The 25869-nt window shown below is 41.9% G+C and overlaps 1 protein-coding gene across 15 annotated transcripts in view; it reads right to left on the reverse strand.

Annotated features, from left to right (window-relative positions):
- Positions 1–5334: 5334 nt before the first annotated feature.
- Positions 5335–25869, reverse strand: part of DAB1 (DAB adaptor protein 1) — a 414913-nt gene continuing 394378 nt past the window's right edge. For 14 of the 15 annotated variants that reach the window (XM_068198864.1, XM_068198857.1, XM_068198863.1 and 11 more), the window contains 7 exons: positions 24138–24194; positions 21311–21373; positions 20060–20168; positions 17759–18307; positions 16836–16963; positions 15853–15951; positions 5335–8025 (listed from right to left, as the gene is read on the reverse strand). In XM_068198864.1, the coding sequence (XP_068054965.1) occupies positions 15868–15951; positions 16836–16963; positions 17759–18307; positions 20060–20168; positions 21311–21373; positions 24138–24194 (990 nt within the window). In that variant the 3' untranslated portion in view covers positions 5335–8025; positions 15853–15867. The remainder of the gene's footprint in view (positions 8026–15852; positions 15952–16835; positions 16964–17758; positions 18308–20059; positions 20169–21310; positions 21374–24137; positions 24195–25869) is intronic. The other variant, XM_068198870.1, reaches the window with a different exon arrangement.

Below are 25869 nucleotides of genomic sequence, written 5' to 3' on the forward strand. Positions count from 1 at the left end.
GCACATCTCCGAGTGCTTTGGTGATACAAAGAGTAAATTCATTTTAATTTGCTCACTATGGCAATGATGGGTGCTACACATAAAAAGATTCATATTCACTAATAACAAACAAATCCAACAACCTCAGTGCCATTACCTGGCCAAGTGCTACACCTTAAAATGTCACAGTTATCTTACAAATGACATTATTCTGCCTGTGGAGCCACATCCCAGCAAAATCAGCAACTGGCTGAGACATCTTTCTGGCTTGGCAGCCCGATGACAACAATTTAACACAGAGAGGCACATAACTGAATCCTTGTAGGAATCTGCCCCAAATAAAAGATTGTATTTCAGACAGCCTTTTTTTAACCCAGAGCTACTGAGCACGGTGATAAACTGCCCTCTAGACACTGAGGACAAGCTGTTAGGGGAGATGCTTCAGGCTGTGCAAAGCTTTCTGTTTGCCTTTTCTGCCTGGCTTTTTTTCTTCCAAATGACTTTGCCCCAGCCTGAACCCAAGATGTGCCTGTGTGATACAGCTTGCTCAACCTCTGGCACAATTGATTCAGTTGTTAATCATTTGTCCATGACGAAAAAGAAAACAACAAAAAAACACCCCACTTACAGAAGAACCTCTCCATCCACGGGACCTTTGCTGGCTGGGAAATACATTCAATATTTCAACAGCAGTAAAAGATAAACCAAGATTATAAACACAGAGCACCCCCTAGATATAACATCAAACCATGACAGTGATCCCAGCACGTGGACTTTTCAAGCTTCTCTCTGCTGCTTGTATTTGTTTTGCTGCCTCTCACCACACGCATCTCAGTGGTGAATGAGCACGCAGAAGGAGTGGTGAATTACCAGAAGTGAGGCTAAAACAGGAGCAGGGACCCAAGAGACAGAATTTCCTACAGCTCAACACATTTTTCAGTGAGAACTAAAAAGCACCATCAGGTTTTACACATAATTTACAACCTGATTTAATTAGAAGTAGGTCTAACACATGAAATTTATGACAGCAAGCACAGGTCATTTTCTGCTTCCTTGGGTCCACGGATCTGGGGGAATGTTGCCTTTTTTCCATTGCTGCTCCTTCTCCACTGGTGACTTTGGCTTTCTGATGAGCTGAAGTCCCAAACCAACTCTCTCTGTTGCTGAATTAGCATTTATCACACTTGAAAATCAAATGCCCACCATGAAAATGGAGCCTGCAAGTGCAACACATCCTTTGCAGAATTCACATCCCAAGTTTGGGAGCCTTTGCTTCCTCTAAGTAATTCCTCTACAGTTGCACCAACCATGATGATTCTTTAAATGGCAGTTTCCTGTTAAAAGAAAAACTGAAACACATCAGAGCTGAAAGGAAGATCAGACTGGAGCCAGCAAGCAGCTGTTTAAAGAATTATCAGTGCACTTTTCAAAAAGTTGCTTTTTCTCCTCTGAGAAAACTCTTTTATTCCCTGCTTTAGAACTCAGAACGCATTTCCTTCTGTGGAAAAACTCATTCAATGGTAAAAGGAAGCTTACCACCAATTTTAATTGTGAAGAGCATAAGGTGGCAAATATACAGTGAAATTTACAACCAAAGACTACTTCCAGATTTTTACAACAAACCCCACTACGTCACCATTTTTGTTACTAATATTGTTATTTTCTGGTGTGAGGCTGTTCTCTGGAAGGCCCTGGGCATAAAAAACTCACCTTGCTGAACTTAATTCTCATCTCCCAGCTTTTGATCCACTAAAATAATGTCTCATTGTGACTGAGGCCAAATCTGGCACAGGTTCACCTACTCTAAAACCTTTCAAGTCCTGTGAAGAGGGTAAGACAAAGAAAACTCCTCCATGGCCCATTCATTGTCTCCATCTCCTCTCCATCAGACCCCAAGACAACACACACACCAGCTTGTTTTCAAACTAGAAACAGCATTTTTTTAAAGAAAAAAAAAAGATATTCATCATCTTTGTGTCAAATAAACAGCACAAAATTTACAAACAATGCAACATCTCACAGCATTGTGACTTCTGCTCATTTCAAATACAGCTCACTTCTGACACTGAGAGCTGTTCTTCTCTAATAACTGTTAGAGAAGACAAAGATGCCACAAAAGGTTTGTTTTTTTCTTTTTTCTGCAGCTAGTACCTGGCAGTAATTCTTCCTAATCCTTTATTTTCACAAATGTCTGAGGCTGAATTTGCAGAGATTGCTGCCTGTTAACCTGATTTTCCTTTAATCTATTGTGATTTCCTTTCTTTGCTGGTGAGGAGTATTTATAGAAGTGGTGCTACAGGAGCTATGAAACAGGGTTGAAAAGCCAGCAAATAATACCAGATCTTAAAAGTCCTTAAAAAAAAATTGTATCTAAAAGCCCCTTGAATGGGCAACATCTGAGGCTATTCTTCTCATTGAGATTTTTTCAGGTGCTGATAAAACATTTTAGGGTGATAGATGAGCCACAGGGCAAACACATCCATTGAGATAAGACTATTTAAAGCTCTAAAAACTAATAGCTGGAGAGCTGTTTCACTAATAGACCTGATATTTCCTGCCTCCAGTAGGATAATTTCAGAAAGAGAAAGGCCACGTTAGAGATACTCAGGAAATCCTATCAGGATATCTCCCCATATTCCTCACTGTCATGAGCTGAAATGTGTAATTCAGTTTCAGACAGCAAGTAAAACCAGAAAAAAATCACCAAACCCACACCTTTATTCTTCCCCATGCCAGTCTTACCCGGGGTATTTAAAAACAACATAGTAAAGGTTTTTAATGGGGCTGATCCTAAAAAGCAAATCAGTGTGAGAAGAATTCATGGAAGACCTCAGCACAAGAGAGAAATACTCTTACAAATTACGGCTTTTGGAGCAGTAACATCAACCCAGAGGCAGGAGCAGGAGGTTGAGTCCCAGGATGGCACGAACAGGAGCAGAAGGAGAAGCCAGGAGCTGTGCCTGCACTTCCTGCTGCTCAGATGGACTTTCACTGTGTTCCTTCAGCACTGTGGGCATCCCACGCTGGCTCAGGGAGGGAACTGTAGAGAACAGATTCAAACTGCCAACAGATATCCCCTCCCATTCCTTTTACACGATATTCTTCTGACTGAGAACAGCATTTGCCAGGAAAGCAATAAATATGAACCTGACAGGACAAGGAGCTCTTCAGAAAGCAAACAAAGAAAAAAGGAAACAGTGCATGAAAATGCATTTCACAACCTAAAAAAAGAGTCAGGAAGAGGTTACCTTCTCTGTTGCAGCAACTGTCACTGAGTAGAGATTAAAGCACAGAAAACACTGCCTTTAATCCAGTGTGAGGGAGTGAAAATTGCATATTCCCAGTCTATACAAGCAAAGAAGCCACTGACATGGAAAGGAGAGATCTGACAGTGTTCTCACTGCTGTAAAACCACAGGCTCCTTCTGCAAACTGTTTGCTCATGAAATTCTCATTACTGCATGAGATCATGGCCTTAATCAGCACTGGTTAAATTGGGACCATTTCTTGAAGTGGGCACGTGTGAGCTGGGCACTCTCATGTACAATACAGGGACTCTGAGTTACAGCAGTATTAATGGGATTTAGCACATAAACACAGCACAGTAAGAATACATTCTTATCCCTCCTGAGCACACAGAACAGGTCCTTCCCTCCCTCCTTGGGATTCCTCTTCCTCACCATTGCCAGATTACACCTCAAACCTGCTCATTCTGAATTTTTAAACTGAGTTTACACAACAGCTGTACAACACGAGCCAATTTTTCTGATTTTGCAACCAGCCTCACTGTGAGGGTACCAGAAGAGGATCAACAAGACCAGATTTAGCCTTCATTGTAAAAATGCATTTTAATTTAAATATAAGCTGTGGCTTATATAAGTTGATGTTTTATAGCTGGTTGAAAACCAGAGAGGACATTCTTCCTTCCAAGGACACCTGGGTACAGTTACCTACACACAAATCAAAATGCCATTAACACTGGAGTGCTCTCACCACAGCAGAATAACTTTTATTCTCAGGTGGGATCCAAGTATTTCAACAATGTTCACTGACAAAGGCAAGGGATGTTTCACCATGACCTACTGGGCATTTTGAGGCAGGCATGAGACATCAAAAAATAGAAATACAATAAAATATATGTCCACACATCCACACCTCTCTCTTTCTCTGTACATAAAAAAATGTATTTCTTACTCTTAAATTTTACTGCATTACTCTCTTGGCAGAGAATGGGAAATTTCCTTCTCAGCTGAGCTTTATTATAAGTTCTGTGCACATTACTGGAAAATTTAGGGGGGTTCTGCTTTCAAAACTGTCATGTTTAAACAAATGCACATCTTTAATTTCAAATCCCACTTGAATGAAAAAAGTGAGCAAAATTAATTTCATCTTTTCATGTCACAAAGATAAACCAGCTTTGGGAGCATCACACAGCATGGGCTGTCCCAGGAATGTGGGATTTTGCAGGAGGTGATACAAATACTTGCTGGTTTGGGATGCTCATCCTAAAACACCCAAAAAGAGGTCAAAAAAGTGTGGGCAGCAATTAAAATCAGCAAGTTACACATTTGCAAGACAAGAAACACTTGGTGTTAAACATTGGTTATTCCCCAAATTGAGGATTTTCTCCTTTCCCAGGTATTTCCACTGTCAAAAATAAAGGCCATGCCAGACACAAATATTGCATTTAAAGTCTGGCAGAATTATCCCAGAGGAGCACAAGCTATGAAACAAACTTACTGAAATGACACCTTTTTTTAATGTTTTTATTCATAACAGTATTACATGGTGTGTTACAGAAATTAATGGAAAATCTCTAAAAATTTGTTGGTTTCTGTTGTTGTTGCTGAATGCATTACACATAAAGTTAAAAATAATGTGTCCGTATGTGTTAACAAATGGTCGTTATCTGAGGTAAAGTTAAAGTAGGTTTAGAAATGTACTGCAACAGTCATTTTATCTTTCTCATCTTTATTAAAAAAATAAGTGTCAGAATGCAGAAATAAAAATGAATGAAAACCACGGAGTAAACATTTTTTTGCAAAGAAGGTGCCCAGTATGTTATTGAGATGAAAGGTTTCATCAGACACTTGGATGACTACGATCTATCAAAATATCTTTTCATGACAGGTAAAGATCAAGAACCTACGGGTGGGGATGGTAACAGGATGGCTGGTGGGGTTCCCTGGTTTGTAAATTTAAAGTGACGAATTTAGTGCTAGTGAAGGATGAGGGATTAAACAATTGCACAAGCTGGATATTTGAGTTATCTACAATACTGGTACAGTGCAGAGGCCCTGCAGCCCTCTCAGCTCAGCATCCCAGCCACGACAAGGACGATCACAGGACGAGACAATCCAGAATCTGCTTTTATTCATGAGCAAAAGTAAGACAAAGGTCCGTGGTGATGGCCCAGAGACACCAGAATTCCAGCCTCATTCCCTTGGCACCTATTCATGAGTGATCTGCTTCCTACAAACATGATCCTCTGAGACATCAATCTCTTCTTCCCTCTGCCTTTCACCCCATTACTGGAAATGCATGGGTGACACTAAACCTCCAGTGTCTGTGATGAACCAAAACTGGGTTTGTGGTTCCATGTGCAGGACAAACCCCCCCCCCAAAAAAGCAGCTGAGGAAGAAAGTAGCACCACTGTGCAAATCAGGAAAATATTCTGACAGAAGTGTCCTCCAGAAACGCTTTTACCTCTGCTTTTAATCCTGAAACACTCGATCCACCAAGTTTTAAATTATGTCCTCCAGTTAGAAAACCTGATCTTCCAATGGGAAAATAAGATTTGCTAGGAAGCTGTCTGCACATGACTAAGGAACAAGCATCAAACGACCGTGGATGGGGATAAAATTCTCCTCTCTGCAGGTTCATTAGGTCTATCCACAGCTAATTTCTCATTCACATACATTCTGCAATGCACATTTCTCTAATTTCTCTAATTCAAAACAAAAGAATGGGATCGTGTTGTGAGATTTGGTTGCACATACCAACAATCACCACCCCAGTTATTCTGCCTTCTAAACCATTTTTAGGTTATAACAGAGATGAAAGAAAGCAAAACATTTATAACTCCAGGCCTATTTTAATCATGACAAAAATGTAAATCCTAATGCGTCAATTTAAAAACAAAATCTGCACAGTAACCCTAAAAACTGATTAATCCTTTGATTTCTTTAACCTTTTTTTCCTTTTTTTTTTCTTCTTTTTTTTTCTTTTTAGTGTTAAACCACTAAATTCAATATACTGTAACTGCATAGGAACATCAGGAAAACACATTTGACCTGTATAACAATTCTCTGTAGGGCAAAAATATATAGATTCTTTATGAAAATCATGTGCTAAACATATGAACCCAAACACTGCACTTTTTGCTTCATAAATGTAAAAAAAGGAAGTTTTAAATTCTTTTTGTTCTGCATGTAAACAGTTGGATGACTTCTATGCAGAGGTTCAAAGGAATGTCAATGGAAAGTGATCTCTTGTAAGTGGGATTATGTCCGTGTGATAATGCTAGACCATAAAATCATGTGTTCCCATTAATTTCACTAGTTGCTGACAAGCTGACTGCTTTTGGCAAATGCACTTGAGCTTCAGCCCATTATTGTTAAGCATGTGAAAAAACATATGTGATGTGAGAACCACAAACTGGGTTTGCCACACCTCCCAAGCACTGCAACTTGCTACCTTCTCTACTGTGTAATGGCATTAGTAAAAGAATTTTCATAACATTTATATTTACAAAAAAAATGGCAATTTTCATTCGAACTCCTTAAAGCCATTTCCCCTTAAACATTTAAAGAGTTTAACAGTAAGACTTTTTTTTCAAGTTATAAAATAAAAATCCCATTTGATTTTTTTTTCTGATGTACAAAAAGTGATAAAGATGAACAATTTTGATCACAGAGTCAGTTTGTTATTCCAAAATCCATGCCGTCCTTGTCCCATTTGTCAAGTCCGCTTCATCCAAACTCCTAAATCAGAAGCATACCAGTATTATTTGGCAAATGATTTTTTTTTTCATCAAAAATGGCACACAGAGAAGAAAACACTTGTCTGCATAGCATTACAGCAGCAAGATATTGAAGAAATAAAAATATTCCTTTTCTGCACTTTGTTTAGAGTTTCCTAGGAAATACTGACTCTTTTGTCTTTCCTCAGTGGGACTCGATGTCCTTTCTCTACCCACAACAGGAGTGTTCCAACAGAAAGCAGCATTTCTTCCTCATGATGTGCTAGAACTTAAAGGTCCATTTGGCAACATTTTCAGACAAGGATGGATAAATAACTGAGTTCTGTTCTGTGGTTTCAAGTTGGGAATCATTTCCGCTGGAGGCGTTTGCCTGTTAGATCTGTCACTCATACAAAACTACGGAGTAAGAAATACATAAAAAAAAAAAAAAAGAATTAAAAAAAAAAAAAGAAAAAAAAAGGACACCACCAGTATTTAGTTGTTTTTTTTTTAAATATGTCTACATAGGGGAAAAAAAAGGGTCAGGATCAGCCTGACGTAAATGAAGATGAAAAACATATCACCGTGACATAAAAAGTGCCGAGTCGTGCCCCAAAGGCTGCGGGATGATAATGCCACTGCTACATACAGACTCTGCTTTTTGCTGAAAAGGAAAAAAAAAGGAATGCCTAACGCCCAATACATGGGAAAATGCTCGTTATTTATAGGTGGCACACAGAAGGTGACAAATGTCTAAAAGAAGACCGAGGAGTAGGATTTCCTAGTCTGGATACCCACCACGTGTGGGAACGGGGCTGCACTCGTGGTATGAGAAGCAGGGAGAGTTTTTGATTTGTGCTGCCATAGGAATCTGCCATTGGTTGCCAAAAACACATCAGGAACACTTGTAGAGCCAGTCCAGGAGGGCAAACTCTCTCCTTTGTCAGACAAAATCAATCGGAAAAAAGCATGAAAGCCAAAGGCCCGCCAGGTTGTTGGGTTTCGTTTGAGTCTTGGAGCACCACAAGCCTGTAACAATGCTATTTCTTAGGTCTGTTAATCTGCGCGTAGAGAGGTTCTGCTTCCTGGGGATAACAAAAATAAAATGAGCAGAGATGTCTCCAGACAGCATTTTCAGAACATTTTTACAACAGCTGCTTGAGAGCAGCGATACCTTGTGAGTCAAAACCCACAGGAAGTGTTTGCTTTCTGTGCTGCCTTGAGCGATCGTGGCACCCCGGTTGAGTGGTGAAGAAAATGGGAATTATTTCTGAAAATGGGTGTTTTCTATCCACTTCGTCCTCCTGCACTGGCCATGCACTGACCCTCACTGCTGGGCATGGACATATGAAGGAATTAAATGATAATTTATGGGGCTGGATGTTTGGAAGTTCAGAGGCCGGAATTGCAGCCCGCGTACAAGGCTGAGTTTCCCCCCAGCAGCACAACAGCAGAACATAACTGTGGGTTTTGCACAACTCAGGAGAAAACCACTTGCAAACAGAAACTGCCACGGAAAGCTGAGCTAATGAAGCTGTGATGGGATTTAGAACAACAACATGAGTGGCCCATGAAGAACGAGGAGCGCCAGTCCTGCACAGTTTGATTAGGAGTCTGTGGAACCATTAGTACAATCCTTAAAGCTGGGAGGAAAGCATGTCAACTGGTTAACAGATACTTTCTTGGGAATTTCCTGGATGTGGCAGGGGGGAAAAGCTGCCGTGTTCTTCAGCTGTTGCCTCATAGATGACACACCCTGTGCTTTCTTAACACTGTGTTCATCTCTGCCGAGGTGGGTAGCAAACCATCCGTGGGCCCTGGATTCCACTCTACTTCATTCCAGAAACTAATTTATTAAACTAAGAATGACATCTAAAAAAGGAACAAGACAGGCAGAAAGGCTAATTAATGCCACACTGCATTAACTCTCCACAGCTTAATAAATATTCAAATACGACACCACAAAGTTGAATTTAACCAAGGTAGAATCAACTCGTGTTACAGCAGCATAGGCAGGAGCTGACTTTTAAGCAAAAAAAAAAAACCCAGAAGGCTGGCAAATCACTGGGCACTGAGCAGCACAGACAGGCCTGCCAGGGGATGGCACAGGATTTTAATCACTGTTTGTCAAAGTGATGCTGGAGATGAGGAGAACAGCCTCAAGGTGGATGCACAGGGTGCTCTGTGCTCAGGGTGCCTGGCCAGTGCTCCAGGCTCTGCCCCATCCCAGTGCCCTGTCCTGCCTTAGAGTGCAGGAACACACCACAGATCCAAAATATGAACTGTTTCCTCCATGCCAAGGAAATTTGTCTCTTATTCCCCAAAACTGCTGCATTTCTGGAGCTTGCTTCCCCACCCCCTGCCCACGTGGAGCCCTGCATACACTACAAGCACTGTAAGTGAGAGAAACCCTCTGGAATGATTAAATAAATGCTGCTGAAATTATCCCCAGCAAGAAGCAAATACATTTTGTGACCTTGAAAAACTGAAGGTAATCAAAGGAGATGACTGAGAATAAATAACTGCTTTTCACACACTGTGAGTTAAGTCTACCTATGCCAATTTTCACGTGCAGGCTTGAAGCTGGCAGAATGATCTATCACAGCTAGTTCAGAGAAAATCTGTACTAATTAATGTGTGAACCTGACACACACCAGGCCATTCTTCAGGCAGTTGCTGAACCTAAGGTCATTGCAAAGGGAAGTGAAAAGGAAGGAGGAGAAGAAAAGGAGAGGGAGGGAGAACATCCCTTTGGAACAAAAGATGTCAGTTTTTCAAACACCTTCAGGGGAAAAAAGAGCTTTCCAAAATGTCAAGTCTGCTTGTTAGAGCTGTCCTCAAATATCCTTCAGATATGCAGAACTGCTGAAGTAACAGGTGTCCTAAGGTGCCACTGGACTCCACACCCTTGGAAGAGGAGGAGGAGAAGCTCCTCACCAGCAGCAGCGCTTCCAACAAGCACAAGACAGCCTTTACAGTGAGAAACTTCTTTGATTCATACCCAACATTTATCTGTACAAACACCTGATGTGGCAAAGGCCTGCATTTATCACTGATTTGAATAATTTCTCTTCCAGCAGACCAGAGCATTTTGCATGAAAAGTGTGCTCTTGCTACTTCCTTTCAGTTGGTTTCTCCCTTCAGATGCCTAAACGAGAAATTAATTGCAGTAATTGTGTGCAGTCTTCCCAGTCAAAGGGTTTTGGTCAATGCCTAAGATTTGTTTTCTAGTATTGTTTTGAGCCAATTCAAGCATGCTTTTAGCCCAACAATGCAAATGGTGTCTGTAAAATATTGGTACTCAAGAAGGCAAAAGAGAGCAGAAAGGGACAGGAAAGAGGCAAAAGGAGAGTTGAGTGCTGTTGACTTCATGGACAGCTCCTCTCACAGTGCCAGGCACTATTTTGGAGGGTCTTGAAAGCAGAAATAACCCCCCTTTTTTTTTTACATAATCCACACAAAAGTCACAGGGCATGTTGTGAAAAGGCAGGTGAGCATTAACTAACCTCATGGCATCTCACCAGCATTTTCTGCTTTCTACTTCTACCACTGCACTAGGAACAGACACAGAGGGAAGGAAAGGAAAGAACCGGTCTTTGTCAGAACAAAAAGAGAGGAACAAATAAAATAGCAGACAAAGCTTCTAATTCACATATACCCCTAGAATCTTACAGTGCTCTCCTTGCTGAACTGGCCCAGAATCACTTCTGATGTGCTTTCATCAACTCACAGGGAGAAATCGAGACAAGAACTGGAAACACTTTTTTTTTGCTGCTGTATTCCAGAAATACTTCATGCTGCAAATCACTTTATCCTTCCCATTTTAAGGGGGACAAGACAGCAGCAAACACCATTTCTGGTGTAGTCCACTACTGTGTGGAGCAGCAAGGGTGCTAATGCTTTAGAATAACATTATGCAAATGCTAGAAGTAAATTTGCTTCCCATGTGAAGACATCAACACCTGCTCCCCAGCAGAATAATCACTGGAGAGCATCTCCTGAAAGACTCAGCACCCACTCGGGCTTGCAGGGGTGAACTAACTCCCAAAACATAACTGTGGGTTAGGAAGAAACTATTTTTACCCTGGAAGCCCTTTGATCACTGCAAGGCACCTGCTCCATGCAGAGCTGCAGGCAAGATGTTCTCAGCTGAGGAGGTGAGGCCTGCACAGATTTCCATGCCCTTTACAGCCACTTTTACTCCTGGCTGACTGATCAGAAAGGGCAGGCTCAAATGATAAAGAGTTTCATGAAATAAGTGTGCTGGAGAGCCACACAAAATGAGCATCTTGTGCTGGGAATGCCACGTGAAGGGGGTGGGTGTGCGAAGCGTCTTCTCTGTTTTTTTTGCATGCTGACCATAGAAAAATAGGACAGAGTAAAGTTGGCAAGCGGGGTTTAAATTAAATATCTTTGGTGATAAGACAGGTCATTCTTATTGCCCCATTAACAGCTAGTTTTTATTTATTACTCATTATTACTTACTAGTATTTGGTTATTTTTCTTACAGCCTCCATTAGCATCATAAATACAGCAACATTCTAGTTCAGGATTATGCCTCTGTGCTTACCATAAACCCACCTGGGAATATCTCCTAGTCTCAAATATCCAGTTTAATTATTAGCATTCTAAAAATCTCTGTCATTTTAGTAGCAAGATGGATGCTGTACATCCATGAAATGAAAATGCAGTGACAACTACTCAGAAAGATGAACCTGCCCCGTATCTTAATCCTGATATAAAAATGAACTGCAGCCAAGAAACACTGATTATTTCTGGGCCCCTCTCCCAAAACAGTAGCCACACAATTACTTCCATCTACAGATCTGTCATCCACATATCCTTCCATCTACGTATCTGTCAATTCTCCTTCATAACAATCGAACCTAATGGCCAATTTGAAGCAAATTCTTCATAAGTCTCAAAGATGCTAAATTTTCACAAGTAGATTTTTGAAATCATTTGTCGTGCAGAAGACAGGGAACTTTTAACTGACCTCATCACAGAGGAAGCGAGGAGAGCTTGTCCCTAAATTGAATTGTTGGGTTGCAAATCAGCAATAACACAGCTCTAGACAAGCTACAAAGAATGCTGTCTCTTGTTTAGAGGAAGAAGTTGCAGAAATGGAAGAGTACAAGGTGATTTCAGGTGGGCTGGTGACACGGAAGAGGTGAGAAGCCCTTGTATAAGCTGGCCACAGGAAAATGGACAGCTTGAAGGAGACTGCAGCAGAAGAGATGAGGGCAAACCTGCAGGATGCCCCTGTTCACAGAGCAGCCTCAATTTCTCTGCTCATGCCCCTCCGTATTTCTGGGAAACAGGAACTGAGCAGGAGACCTGAAATGTTAATTTTAGGATTTCTCTGGAGTGAAGCAGGACGTCCCAGCCTGTGATCCCCTTCCAAAGATACAACACTACTTCTCTCAGGCTCCCAGCCCTGCTCAGCGCCGTGTCTTTAGCTATAGAATGACAGCTTTAGAGCCTACAGCAAAACAGGTCACCTGCAATTAGGAATTTCTCTTTAGACTTTATCCAGTTCCAAATGAGCCAGGTCAAAGACTGGAACAGATCCTGCAAATACAGCCTTTATTATTTTGAGCTTATTTGGAGTCCTGGGGCAACAGAAAAGGGGCAGAAGCAAGAGGAGGATGCAGAATCAGCTTGATATTCCCTCCTGAGGCTCACTAAGCTCCCAGGTAACCCAAGGTTTTGTCCATAAATTGCTGCTTTCCCTCCACTTCCTAAAACCAGCCCAAATAAAAGAGTTAAAGCAGCCCATCCCGGAGCTGACTAAGATTTTTAGGAAGATTTACCACCAAGCACAGCACTTGCTCCAAGATGGATGATGGCAGTGGGCCACCAAAGCACCACCAAAAGCTGATAGACAAATATTCTAATGAACTGTTGCTCTCCTGACAGCACTGATGGCATTGTGAAGGGTGTGACACGTTCTGAGGGCTCCTAATTGTCTGCACACATTTCTCAGAACAACTGAAGAATTTTTTTTCAGGGAGATACGCTCTAGCCACAAATGTTTTGAAGGTTTCTTGAGAATCTCTCATGAATGATTGCCAGTGCAAGTTTAGAGCTGGGCAGCAGCTCAATAGAGCTGTGTTTGCTCCTCTGTTCAAACTCCCTGCTTTAATGCAAAATGTCAACAATAAGAAATGTTTAAGACATTTGGTAGGATCACAGCTGAGAAACAGTTCTTTCCCTCTCTCTCCTTTCACCACAGTAACTCCCCACATAATCTCAAGACAGCAGTGGGGATTAAACATAAATAATCTGAAGGTGGCAGTCATCTTATTCTGTGTTCTCTTCACCCCTTCTGCAAAATCACTATCTGTCCTCAACAGCATGCATGAACAAAGGGGAAACAACCAAATACAATAAACAGCTCTGCAAAGAGTTAATCTCATTTTACCTGTGGAAGTTGGGCCTTCCTGCTTCTTATCTTTAACCATAAAGGGACAAAAATGTAATACATCCATAAATTGTCACATTTACCTACTAAGAGCTCATAGCTATTTCTGGAAGGGTGACTTCTAGAAACAGCTGCTTCTGGAAGGATGAGGATTTTGAGAGCTGAAGTGGAAGATTGCAGAAGGACGAGAGGAAAAATAGGAGAAAATAAGATAGTAACTAGATGATAATTTAGAGTATCAGAAGGAACCAAGAAACCAAATTGCTGTGCTACCTTGAAAGATCAGAGTACAAAAAAACCAGGCAGGTGGATATTCTGAATACATCAAGATAAATAAAGATATGGTATGGGCACAGCTGATTTCAGAGATCTGGGAACAGACAGATTTGACATTTCTGCACACAATGCTCTGTTCCTGAGAGGTCCATTCAGCTGAGTTGTGACTGTGCAGTTCCTGGGGTAAGAACCACGTCCTAAGGAGCGAAGTAATCTCCCATCTAAGCCACAAAAGTGGCTTTTATGCAGACTGTGATTCTTTTGCACGACATGTTTCTCCCCATTAAGTTTCTCTCCAAATGCAGAGCTCAATACACAACTCCACAGTAAGTCCTGAATTGATAATTTTCCATGGAGATTAGACTTCCCATTGCTCTGACGACACCAGGCTTCAGAATTAGCTGGGCTGGCTTTGGGAAGTGGATTTCCTACAGACTGCTGCTGAATGACTCTGCACACAGGCACAATGATATTAGTGGAACTTCACTGGAGAGAGGCTTTCTTTTTTGTTCAGCTTCCTGTTCCTGCCTACAGCTCTCAGGAATTACTGTAATACGATAATCAGGAACATTAGTTAACGTTTCCCAGCATATATTTCTGAGAATTATGCATTATTTGATGCGTGGCTGTACAGGGATTAACTAAAAATGCAGCAAAAAAAGCTCCGAATTGCAGAACCACCCTGACTGTGATAAACCATAATAAACAGATGTATGTGGGTTTCCAGAGTGTGGGACTCAGATAAAAGGGCAAATCCTCCTTCATGACGTAGGGAAGAACCCTTGGAGTGGTCTGAAGCTGGGATAGCTGGGGATGTCAGTGCTGGCCAAGGTCAGGCAAAGGCACAGCCAAATTATCAAGTGGCACCATCCATCTGCAGCAGCAGCTCTCACTGGAGTAAATAATGAATGTTCTTGCTGGAGCAGCTCATCCCAGCTTGACTTTCTCCTTGCCCTGTCACTTCTGGACTCAAGGAGACACAAAGCTTAATGCTACTTTTGCTGCAGCCCCGGGAGCTGAGCAGGGTGAAGCTACAGAAAGGGGAGATGCCCTCTTACAGCACCACATGTTATTAAGAGAGAACCTCATTATTCCCAAGTGGATCAAAGCTAAGTTACTGTAAGGTTTTTAAAAATCATATTTAATGCACAAAGTAAACTGACTCCTAATGAAACTATTAATTTTGAGCTGAAACTAAACTGAGGATGGGTAGGCCACTGGCAAACACAGTGGAATTTTTTGTACAAAAATGGGAAGGGTTCTCCCACTGCTCTGGATTTGCTCCAGGAGCTCTGTGCTTGAGCACAGAAGCCGTATCAGATCATGTATTTGGGCAATACCAAACAGGAGTGGCAGACGGGGAGAAGATAATGAAACATGTTCTTCAAACAGCAACACTAGAGAGTATTTGGATGGAATAACAACGCTCAGCACTCATAAAACTTTGTAGCTTCACTGTTTTTTTTTTGGCAAAATATATTTACTGTATCGAAACAAATCACAGAGCATTCACAGGCAGCCACATATTCTATGTGTTCTGTAACACAAAGGATGAACAGATCATCTTTCCCGTCTGTCTGGGTTTAAATGACTTACACTGATGAATAATTTTTAAAACATCAGTATGCCAATGGTAATATGAATGATGATAATTTTCAGATGTTTTTAATTTGCAGTTGGAGATAAAAATACACAAACCCATTTCAATATTTTTTACATGCAGATAATAAACGTGCTTCTTCTACTGATTATCCCATTGATTTAGGGTAGAGACATTCATGTATCATTACATAATTTTATTTAATGATTGTTATGTCTATGGGTAAGATGTCTTATTCCATTTAATATGTTACATCTGACTGAAGGCCAGGGTGGCTCTGATGAAAAAAATGCTCTGCCTAACATGTTGTTAGTAATGGCTCAGTTTCCCTATTTGCCCTCAGAATTTGAACACAAAGTAAAATAAGTCTACATTTCTTTAAAGCATGCAGCTGAAACACACATATTTGCACAAGCTGCAACACTGAGTGAATGGCAAAAGCCATGCAAACCACCAAGCACGAGGAATGCACTGCGGAGGATGGAGAGGTAAAACGGAACAGATGGAAAGGTAAAAAAAAAACAACCATGCATCCATGAAAGCAATGGCAGGCACTGGTGGAAGAGTAAGTGCACACCTCAAGGTGTAGAGAAAAAAAGGACAGATACCTACCCCAACCTGTGCTATCTAGCTACCGACCTGTGGACTTATAGTATCACCAGTTGGCTCACCAAAGGGATCACTGTTGGAGGAGGCCTGAGACCCATCAGGCTAGAATACAAGAACATAACACCTTTTTTTCTCAACAGTAGAAAGTGAAAAGTCAACACGAGGTTATTTTCATGCTGTGGGCATAACAAGTACATCCTATCTCATGAAAACCAGAGAGTGAGGCCTCGCCGCTCTCCAAAGCCGTAGCGGTTTCCTACAGCTGCTGCAGGCACCAAAGGACCTCACCAGTTCCTGCTGGAGCCCAGGCAGGAGCTGCCACAGACTTCAGAAGGTACTGGATCAGGCCAACCAGAACTGCAAAAGGCCCTGAAAACCATGAAAGAGAATCCAAGCTTGGGCTATTTTGCACTTTTTGTTGTACCGACCCCCTCTTGCCTTTGGCTCACCCCCTAAGACACCTGGTGATTTACAGTCATTGCTTGGATAACATTTCTTGCTTTGGTCCATAAAGGCAAAGAAATCACATACCGAGGGCCAGGACATTGAGGAACATAGCTAGGCAAGCAACTGGGATGCAAGAATGTGCAAGACAACACCAACCATCATCTTTTAACACACAAACTCTCACATCTTTCTCTGCAGCCTCAGCATGTTTGTTGTTTTACCCCAAACTTCATTACCATGAACGAAGTGACTGCTGATATGCTAAAGAGGACATTGGATACATCTAACATGTACAGCCTTACATAAGAACTCTGAGTTTGGCTCCTTGTATGCAGCGTTAGTGCTCATCAGCAGAAATGCTGTGCTATCAGCTGTCAAACCCAAAGCAGGACGGGAATTCTGGCTGCAGCTCCCCCATAAGCACCACCCAGCCCTACTGGAAAAGTTGTTTCTGACACTGCAGAACAACATGTAATCAGCCTTTATCTTTTCTAGTTAAAAGGAGACAATGAAGATTTAGAAACCTCCTTGCTACTCACAGCCTCTGGCTCCTCACTTTTGCTTGGGCTTTCAAACCCCTCTTCAAAGAGGTCGTCTGCAGCAGGGTCACTCGTATGAGATGCTGATGATTTTGATGGAGAACTCTGTCTGGGTGCAGGGGTTGGAGCTAAACAAGGATTAAGGCAACAGCAACAATTATTCTGCTGATTTCTTCCAAAAGACAGCACAAAATTTGCTCATGCTTTTCCATCCCTCAACTTTTACCACCCTTGAGAATCATCCTATAACGAGGAGCTGCGGGAGGTAAATTGAGGCACAGCTGTCATTATCAATCCCATGTGTTTGATTTCATTTGGAAACTTCCAGATTGAGTTTGGCTGCATCTGGCCTATGTCTTTATGAGTCTGGGAGACATCACTACATTACATCAGGAATGTGTGAGTTGCCTGCCCTGTGGCAGGTAAGTGAAACAGGTCTCTGACTGACCCCTGGTGAATCTCATGAATTCTTCTCAGCAATCTGCAAATCCCCCATCACCATGCTATGAACATCACAAGCTTATTTTACAGCTCTTCAATGAATTTCCCCACGTGTCCAATACGCCAAAATAAATACCCAACCCTAATTTCTGAGAAGAATGGATGGGAAATACGTGAAACCAATTGTAAGGTTGAATGCCATGGGCTTCTGCCAACAAGCTTGCATGTTCCCATCACAAAACAAATACTACAACATTTAATTTTAGAAATTAAATTTCAGACTGTAGCTATCTGGGCTGTTCATTTTTATGACCTCTGAAATTCCTCTCTGATATTTTCCTTTATGGCTGGAAGACATTTCTTAAGCCAGAGCATGCATGAAGGTTCTCAGAATCTGGGTTAGAATTTAAAAAGAGATGCAAGTGCTTTGAGGAGCAGTCATGTCTGAGGAAAGGGAGGGCTGAAAGCACATAAATACTCACGTGAATTTGTAGATGGTGTCGTGGAAGTCACAGGAGTCAAATTTAACTGAGAGATGTCAAAGTCATCGCAATCATCTGCTTCCTGTGCCATCCCAACTTTGTTAAAGTAACTTGAGAAGGCCTCTGAGGTACAACTGAGGGAAGGCTGATCTGGTTTTCTTGATGGCACTGGTGGAGGCTGAGCCATCTGGAAATCTTTAAACATTTCTTTTCCCATTTTCTGTCTGGGCCTGTCTGTCTGCGGACTCGATCTGTTGGAATCGCTCGTGGGTGGGACGGTGGCTATAGGAGCAATGGTACCTTGAAACATGGCTGCTTGTAAAGGCAAAACAGTTTGTGTTGGCATGAAGGCAGTGGGCTGGAACTGGCCAGCCACGGACGGCCACGGCTGCTGGGTGGGAGGAAAGATGCCGGGCTGGCCCCACGCGATGGGCTGTCCTCCCTGCATCACCTGAGCGACTGGAGGCTGGGCACCCATGGCCAACTGCTGTTGAACAAGTGGTTGCTGTCCCCAGAAGGAGGGCAGGACAGCTCCCATGGCAACATAACCTTCAGGGAATAAAGAGAGCAGGAGGGGGGGGAACAAACGGGATGGAAGATTTTAATGGCGCTGTGGAGAGCACGCAGGAAAAGCGACACCATAAATCAGAAACGTGCAGAGCTGCACCAGTGATCCCAGAGCTGCAGCACACTTGGGAAGAAAACTGAGAACACTGAATTCACATCACTGCACAAGTACTCACAGACAGAACCACAGGCTGGTGGACTCTGCAAAGCAATCGTCTCAAATTGCATCACAATGCTATGCTGCTACTACTACTAACAATAAAAAAATCCAACCCAGATGATTTCAGATTAAAACCCTCACACTTGGTTATTACCCAATTACTTGAGAACATCAAAAAGATCTTGAGCTTCTGCTGCACTAAACACCTATTAACAACAAACTGCTTCAGGTATTAGGCTAACATAACCCCCTCCAGCTGAGGAGGAAATTAATGATTAAAACCAAAATTATAATTGCTTCCTGTCAGACCTGAAGCCTCCTTTAAAGCTACCAAGGGTTTGACTGTGTAGGAACTATAGGATCAGGTGCTTTTTTATTTACAACAACAACAAAGTGCTCTAAACCAAAAACTCCTGTAAAACATTTTACAAATTAAACTACCTAACATAATTATGTTCCACTGATACAAGTACTGTGCTTTACAGATATGCTGTTTCACATTTAAATTCAATACTTACCACTAATACTTTGCATAATGTAACTTCTCTCTCAATTTTAATACTGCTATAGCTTTAAAACTCTTGTTTCCAGCCTGAGTTTCCTCAGCCCTCCTGTACCTTTTCCTCTTTCCCTTATTTCTAGGCTGTTTTGTAATCACAAACATAAGTGTGGCTGCAAAATTGTATAGGGAAAAGCCCAAAACTCAATAAAATTAAGAAATAAGGAACTGAACTTTGAGAGACCTAGCTCCTGAAGGAGCAGCAGCTCACATACATTTCCATTCCAACAGATATCCAGGATGGATTCTCCAGGCGTTCTTTGATCTCGCCCCCACTGTGACCCCATCCCGGCAGAGAAGGTTTCACCTGACATTATCCCCAAACACTTCACTGCCACTGTAACCTGCCTCAGCTGCAGTGGCTAATCTGGTGCCATCAGAGGAGGTAACCAATTAGAAAGTCACTGCTGAATGACTCAAGGCACTCCTCCTCTTCCTCTTCCTCCTTTCCTTTCCCAAGTGGGGCTGAGAGCACTGGGAGAGATCAGCAATCAAACCACAGTGTCTGTGCACAATGCACCCAGCTTTTGAATTCTGAAAGCACCCAGCTTTTGCATTCTGAATTCTGTCCTCTAGACTTCCCAGAGGAACCCAGGGAAGTCTAGAGGACACTCCAGGATTTGACAAAGTGGAGTACCTTTGAAGTGCAATGAAATTCTCAGCCTCTGTTTACTGGAGACAGCAGAGGATATTCACTGCTACCACAGAACCCCCAAAATTTAAACTAAATGCTGTTTCCTCTCTTGCTCCTGTACCTGGAAGTTCTGTTATCCAGATGGCTGAACTATGCTTGAACTCCCAGTGACTTTTTTGGCTTCTGCTTTATAAAATGTAAGCAAATTCAAACTCATGCACTCCCTGCTTGTTAAGGACCTGCTTTGCCTTGTCCTGACCTCAAAAGCCTTCCCCACTTCCACCCTGCTAAAATCAATGCCCCGAGTACTGAAATGCAGACCAGAGCTGGGCACTGATCCCCAAATTGGACTCCAGACTTTAATTCCAGTGCATTCCTTACCTGAGGGTACGGCAGCAGTGCTGAAAGGTACAGAACCAAACATGTCTGTACTAGCAGGGAGTGACTGGGATGAAGATGGGATAAAGGCATCACCTGGAGTAGCAGGAGTCTGCAGGGAGACAGGCAGAAAACACAAGGGTGATGTATCAGCTGCAGCTTCTGCTGCACACTGCTGTCACATCACCTGGAGCTCTAAAAATCAAGGTTCGGAGTGAAGAACAAGAAAGAAAGAATGGGAAGATGTAGAAGGAAAGAAGCAATAGAAATAAAAGTATTAGAATTTGCTGGGGATGGGAGAAAAAGAAAGAAATGGAGAAACTTTCTATCAGATGAAAAAAATCAAGGTGAAATTTGCCTGGAATACTTCACAACCAAAATACTGACATAATTTCTTTCTCCAGAACATACAGACTTGTGTTTTTAGATATTAGGTGACAAAAAGGAAAGGCAGTGTTCAAGGCATTAACTTTTAAGTTATTATTAACAGTTAAGGTAAATGAAATATCTACAGGTTTTATGGAATACTGAATAAATATTGCTTCTAATTAACCAACAGGACCAGAATCATAGGTCTACATTAAAGGAGAAGCCAAATCCAATTGAGTAAGCTGAGGATGAGAAGCAAGGGCTTTGAACATCTAGTCCCAGACATAATCCAGAATATACTGGAGATCTGAGGCTCCTGACCTCACAGCACCTGAATTTTTTCAGTATATTCACACTTACCTACAGCTTAATGTAAGGCTCAAAAGCTCTATATGAAATTTTTTTTGTCATCTTATAATGCTGAAAAACAGGTTGAGACATTATTTTTTGCCCTTAAAATACATCCAGTCTTTTCTCTCTCTGTCTTTACTTCCCTCCTTTAACAGCAGTTCTGGGATCTGTGCTTGGTGCATCCAGAGACATGGAAATATGAGGCTGTAACTGGATCTTCTGCAGTGCAGTGAGAGTGCAGTGAAGCACTTCCCTCTGACAAAAACCAAGGAAGAAGATCTGCAGCTCAGGTTGCACACTGTGTGACATTTAACACCAGAGCAGAAAAACAAAAATCAAAGGTATTTTTGCACATTGTCGTGAAGCAGGGACTGCACGTTCAATTTACTTCACTTCTATTTTCCTGCAGCCTAAAAACTGCTTTGAAATCCTTCCCACTGGAATGGCTGAGGACACAAACTGGAAATGTGCTCAATAAATGTGCTGAAAATAGCATGCAGGGAAAAACACAGTGCAGTTTCCCTGGGTACTCACTGGGGGAGAGGTTACATCAGGAGGAGTGGACATGTCCCCAAAAAGCTCTAGTTGGGTAACAGCCTGTAAAGAGAAAAAAAAAAAAATTCCATTTATCTTTTGAGGAGAAGAAACTGTGAGTCAAGTAGTTGCAACTTGTAAATTACCTGGTAACAGCAAACAATATAAACCTCCCCCAAGTCCTGAAGGCTTCAACTGTGAAATCCCACATGGAGGAAGCACACAGGCTCAAGCTGTGTGATTTTAATATTGCTAATGGACCCAAACAGCCAACAACTCCTATAAAACAATTCTGTAGGGAATTCTCAAAAATGAAAAGAAATGAATAAAACATGAAACAACTATCCAGGACAGGACTTGATGCATTAATGCTCTGCCTTTAGCATCAGTGAGCTCCAAGTATGATTTTTGGCCAGTCCTTTTCCCTGGCTCCTCTCCTAAACCCTCACTTCAAGCTCTCAAAGCACGGCAGCAGCACGTGGAGTGCCAGCAGGATACAGAAGGGAAGGGCTTTTAAAGTGCTGCCTGATTTCCCCTTGCCCATGGGACAGGTGTGACCTGGATAAGTGGACTTGAAGGAGGATGCACAACTGGGTTATTGCAAGTTTGTGGCTCTACATTTAATTCTTGTTAGAAATATTTCCTCAGGACGCCCTTCACTGGGAGCTCCAAACAGGCCACCCATGCAGGCCTGGCTAACTGGACCAGAAGAGAAAACACACTTCATTTTGAGAAGCCACTTGAGTGGCTGCATAATCAGAGCTCCTTCACATGTTCTAGAGCAACTTTACTCCCTCCCACCCACCTGCAAATGAGTTCAGCTGGAGTTCAGGATGCTAAAGCACAGATCCCGCAGAGCTCTGCAGGAAACCTAAGCCCCATCCACCACCCTTATCAGGGTGGTTATACTGGAAAGCTTTGGTGAGAACCCAGAACTTCTCCTTCTCACTACCTTTCTCACTGGCTTTCCCAGTATCACACCCACAAAATGTGGGAAGGCACAATTCTCACGATGAACAAGATTTAACGCTAATCTTAGTTTAGCTCATTGAATCTCCTCCCCATCTTAGGCACGTAAACCTTGGATCCTCCCATCACACAGACAGGTTTGACATTCAGTTGAGCAGCCCCTGAATGCTTTGGACAGTAACCAGGCTGACAGGTCAGGCTTTACAGCCCTTCAAGAGACCAAGATCACCCCAAGAATTTTTCCTGCCCTTAACCTTCCATTATAAATTATCCCTTAAGGAGTAAGACAACACATATCAAAAGTTTATACATTTTTTTTTTCAATCCAGCCTCTATTCCCACACATAAAAGCAAGACCACAATCACTTAGAACTGGAATTTGTCTAAGCAGCTCTGTTGATTCTCAGCTTCATGACATGATGTACCCAGGGATGAATTATCTCATATTTTCTCATATCATGTTTTATATTAATCAGATCACATTGCTTTAGCGCTATGACAATGCATTTCCTTCTTATGGGCTTAGATATCCCTCTAAGTATCTGCATGGAAATTCAGAAGGGAAAAAGAGGGAAAGCCATGTTTTCTTCGGGGTACACCAATTCTAATACTCTGTAGAAAAATACTGCCAGGAGTAGCTTTTGAAAAAAAAAAAACCCAAACAAGCAACAAACCCAGCCTGAATCCCTTCTGCAGTGTGCACAAACACATTAGGCAAGGGTTGTTAAAATGCCCAGGAAAGTGGCAATAATGACAACAGCAGCACTCATTTGGAAGTCACTTCAAGCCCTCCTGTAGGCACTACTGACTCAAGAGGTGTCAGGTGACACTGAAATACTCCAAGAGACACTTTCTTCTCATCTCTCCAAACTGCTTGTTTAGCAGCACCCCAAACCTGCCCTTCTCCTGCCCCCCTCAGGAACTATTCACTGTTTGCCCCTAAGGAACATTTGTGTCCTTTCCATGAGCAGAAGGGAGCAGATGAGCAAACCAGGGAGGATGGGAAGGGCAGGGTACACACAGCTGTGTGCAGAGCTGTATTTTTTTCTTTTTTTTTTGTGCAAAAGATAGTATAGGTTTCACAGGAATACTGGAAATTGATAGTGTGTATACTTTGGAACTCTGGATTATATGACATGCATCTGAAAGGTGGTAACTCAAATCCCAGTGCCTCCATACTCCTGGATAATGGGAATAGTAATACTTTTCAGAGTGCTTCGAGGTGATGGATCTTTGGATACTCTTCACAGATATAATTCTGTTAAAGCTCTGCAGGCACATTTCTAAACAGGCAGCTGGAGAGAGTGATAGAAAAGTCAACAGCACTTTGTTATAATAAACCCTCACTCACAGTATTCCCCAGGAAAAAAGAAATACATTTACAGGGGAATTATTTTTTTACAGAATAGCAACCTCATATGCAACAGGAGCCACAGAACCACATCAGAGAATGTAAACACAAATTCAGTGGGAACACAACACCTTCATTTACTGACTGGTGCTTTAAACAGCAACCCTTGGAGGTGCATTTTAAAGTCCCAAATGGTTCAGGAGTCTTTTTTCTACTTCTTCAGTTCTCAGCCTGAATAAATGGATGCATCTTCTCTGACACAGAGCTGCCTTTATCTACTTGCAGCACATGAGATCCTGGACACCAAGCACTTATCTTTTAATTCTGTGATTTCACTGTCACTACAGAACTGATTTCACCCCTTATGCTTCATTAAGATTATTCACATGTGATATTAGCTACGTTCCAGTGAAGTTAATCCCAAGCTGAACATTTTCCAATTGCACTATTCCTACAGATGATTTCAGCTATATTTCCTTAAAACATTTTTTAGTGTCACAACCTTACCTGAGTGACTGAAACAAGATTTTCATCAATGTCCAGCAATAAGTTTCCATTCTCCAGCTGTAAAGCATGATTTATGAAATGAGATGAATGATTTATGAAAATGACATGAATTTCTGAGCATGAAAATGATAACCTCCATAATTATTGACTTCAGCACTGAAATGAAAACCCTTTCCATCTTGCTGTGAGCACAGATCTGGAATCAGGCAGTCAAAACAGTGAGTCTGAATGCTGCTGGGATGTGGGGCAAACATACACTTCATTTGTGCTAAATCCCATCTTCTGGTGTATAAAGCAATTTTACCACTTGTGACACACCTATTTATTTTCCTAAATATTTATTAATTCAGCAGTAAGCATACCCAGTGAGCTCTGATCCTGCTTATATTAATGGAACTTTTCCCGGTCTTGGTGAAAGAAGGGATTTAACATCCTCAGGGGAAAAAAAGAATGATTGAGTTTTGGATGACAAAAGCTCTAAAACCAAACCAAGTACCTTCAGAAAAAAACCACACATTTCTCTAACTAGGGAAAATATAATATCAATGTAAACATAATTAGGATAATTATTTTCTTTCTGTAGCAATTTTGAAAATTATGAGTCAATTCACGTTATATTTAAATCTATAGTTTGTATGTTAATATATGTGGGAATATACTGCCCTCACATCTCCACATATCTGTATCCATCCACACACTTAGTACATATTATCATTTCAGAAGGCTACATTTCAGGTAACATTTTTTGTAGTGTTGGAAACTTCATTTCTACAGACACAAACAACAGCAGGCTCTCGAAAATCAAGTCTAAGATGACTGAGAAGCTTCATACAAATTACCAGCCAGTAATTCCATGTCACTTAAAAACCTCACAAACAGCCTAGAATGCTTGCCCCCACCCCACCCCATCTCATCACAGAGCTGAAGAAAAGAGAAAAAAAAAAAAGAGTGGGAAAAGGCAAAGCCAAAGTAATATAATGTCACTGTGCACAATCAGGAACAGATAGAGTCCTGCACCTTCTTGGAGCTGACTCTGTGTTCCCCCAGCTCCGGGTGAGGAAAGTGTGAGAAAAGCTGTGTCCATAAAGAACTCCGGAGACTTTGAAAATGTCCTTTAAGTGACAGCAGAATGCTTTCAGAGGGCCCAGTTTTGGCCAGCAGTTCATCACTTAGTGCTCTGACCGCTGCCTTGTTCATCCCCCACCCTCCAGCACCAGCAGCCTGGAGAGATGCTCCAGCTCCTGGTCTTTCTCCAGGCGAGGATTCCTCCACAGGGTGATGCAAAAGCTTGGTTGAATTCTCCCAAAAGGCACGGTGTTGGATGTGAAACCCCCTCCAGCTCAGCCAGCCAGGAGCTCGCCCGGCGCAGGCCGGGGCGGAGGAAGGACAATTAATCCTTGTAGCCCAGTGACATTAAATCTGTCACGAAAGCTCCATCTTCCTACACAGGCAGGTGAGATATCCTGTAAATCTTTCAAACACAAAATATGTAAATCTGGTCCTTAAAGCAGCAGCACCACTCCAAGCCAGGAGCAGTCTGAAACCACGTCAAGCTGGTAGCAGAATTCCTCATGATGCTTTTTACTATTCACTAAAAAATAACTTATTATCCAGGAGCTGGAGAAAACTCCAGAGTGCACAAGCAATGGTAATCACAGAATATCCTGAGCTGGAAGGCATCCATAAGGATAAAAGACAAGTGAGCTGCAGCTTTCATAAACCACACAAAACT

This window comes from Anomalospiza imberbis, chromosome 9 (assembly GCF_031753505.1).
Source record: "Anomalospiza imberbis isolate Cuckoo-Finch-1a 21T00152 chromosome 9, ASM3175350v1, whole genome shotgun sequence".
NCBI lineage: Eukaryota > Metazoa > Chordata > Aves > Passeriformes > Viduidae > Anomalospiza > Anomalospiza imberbis.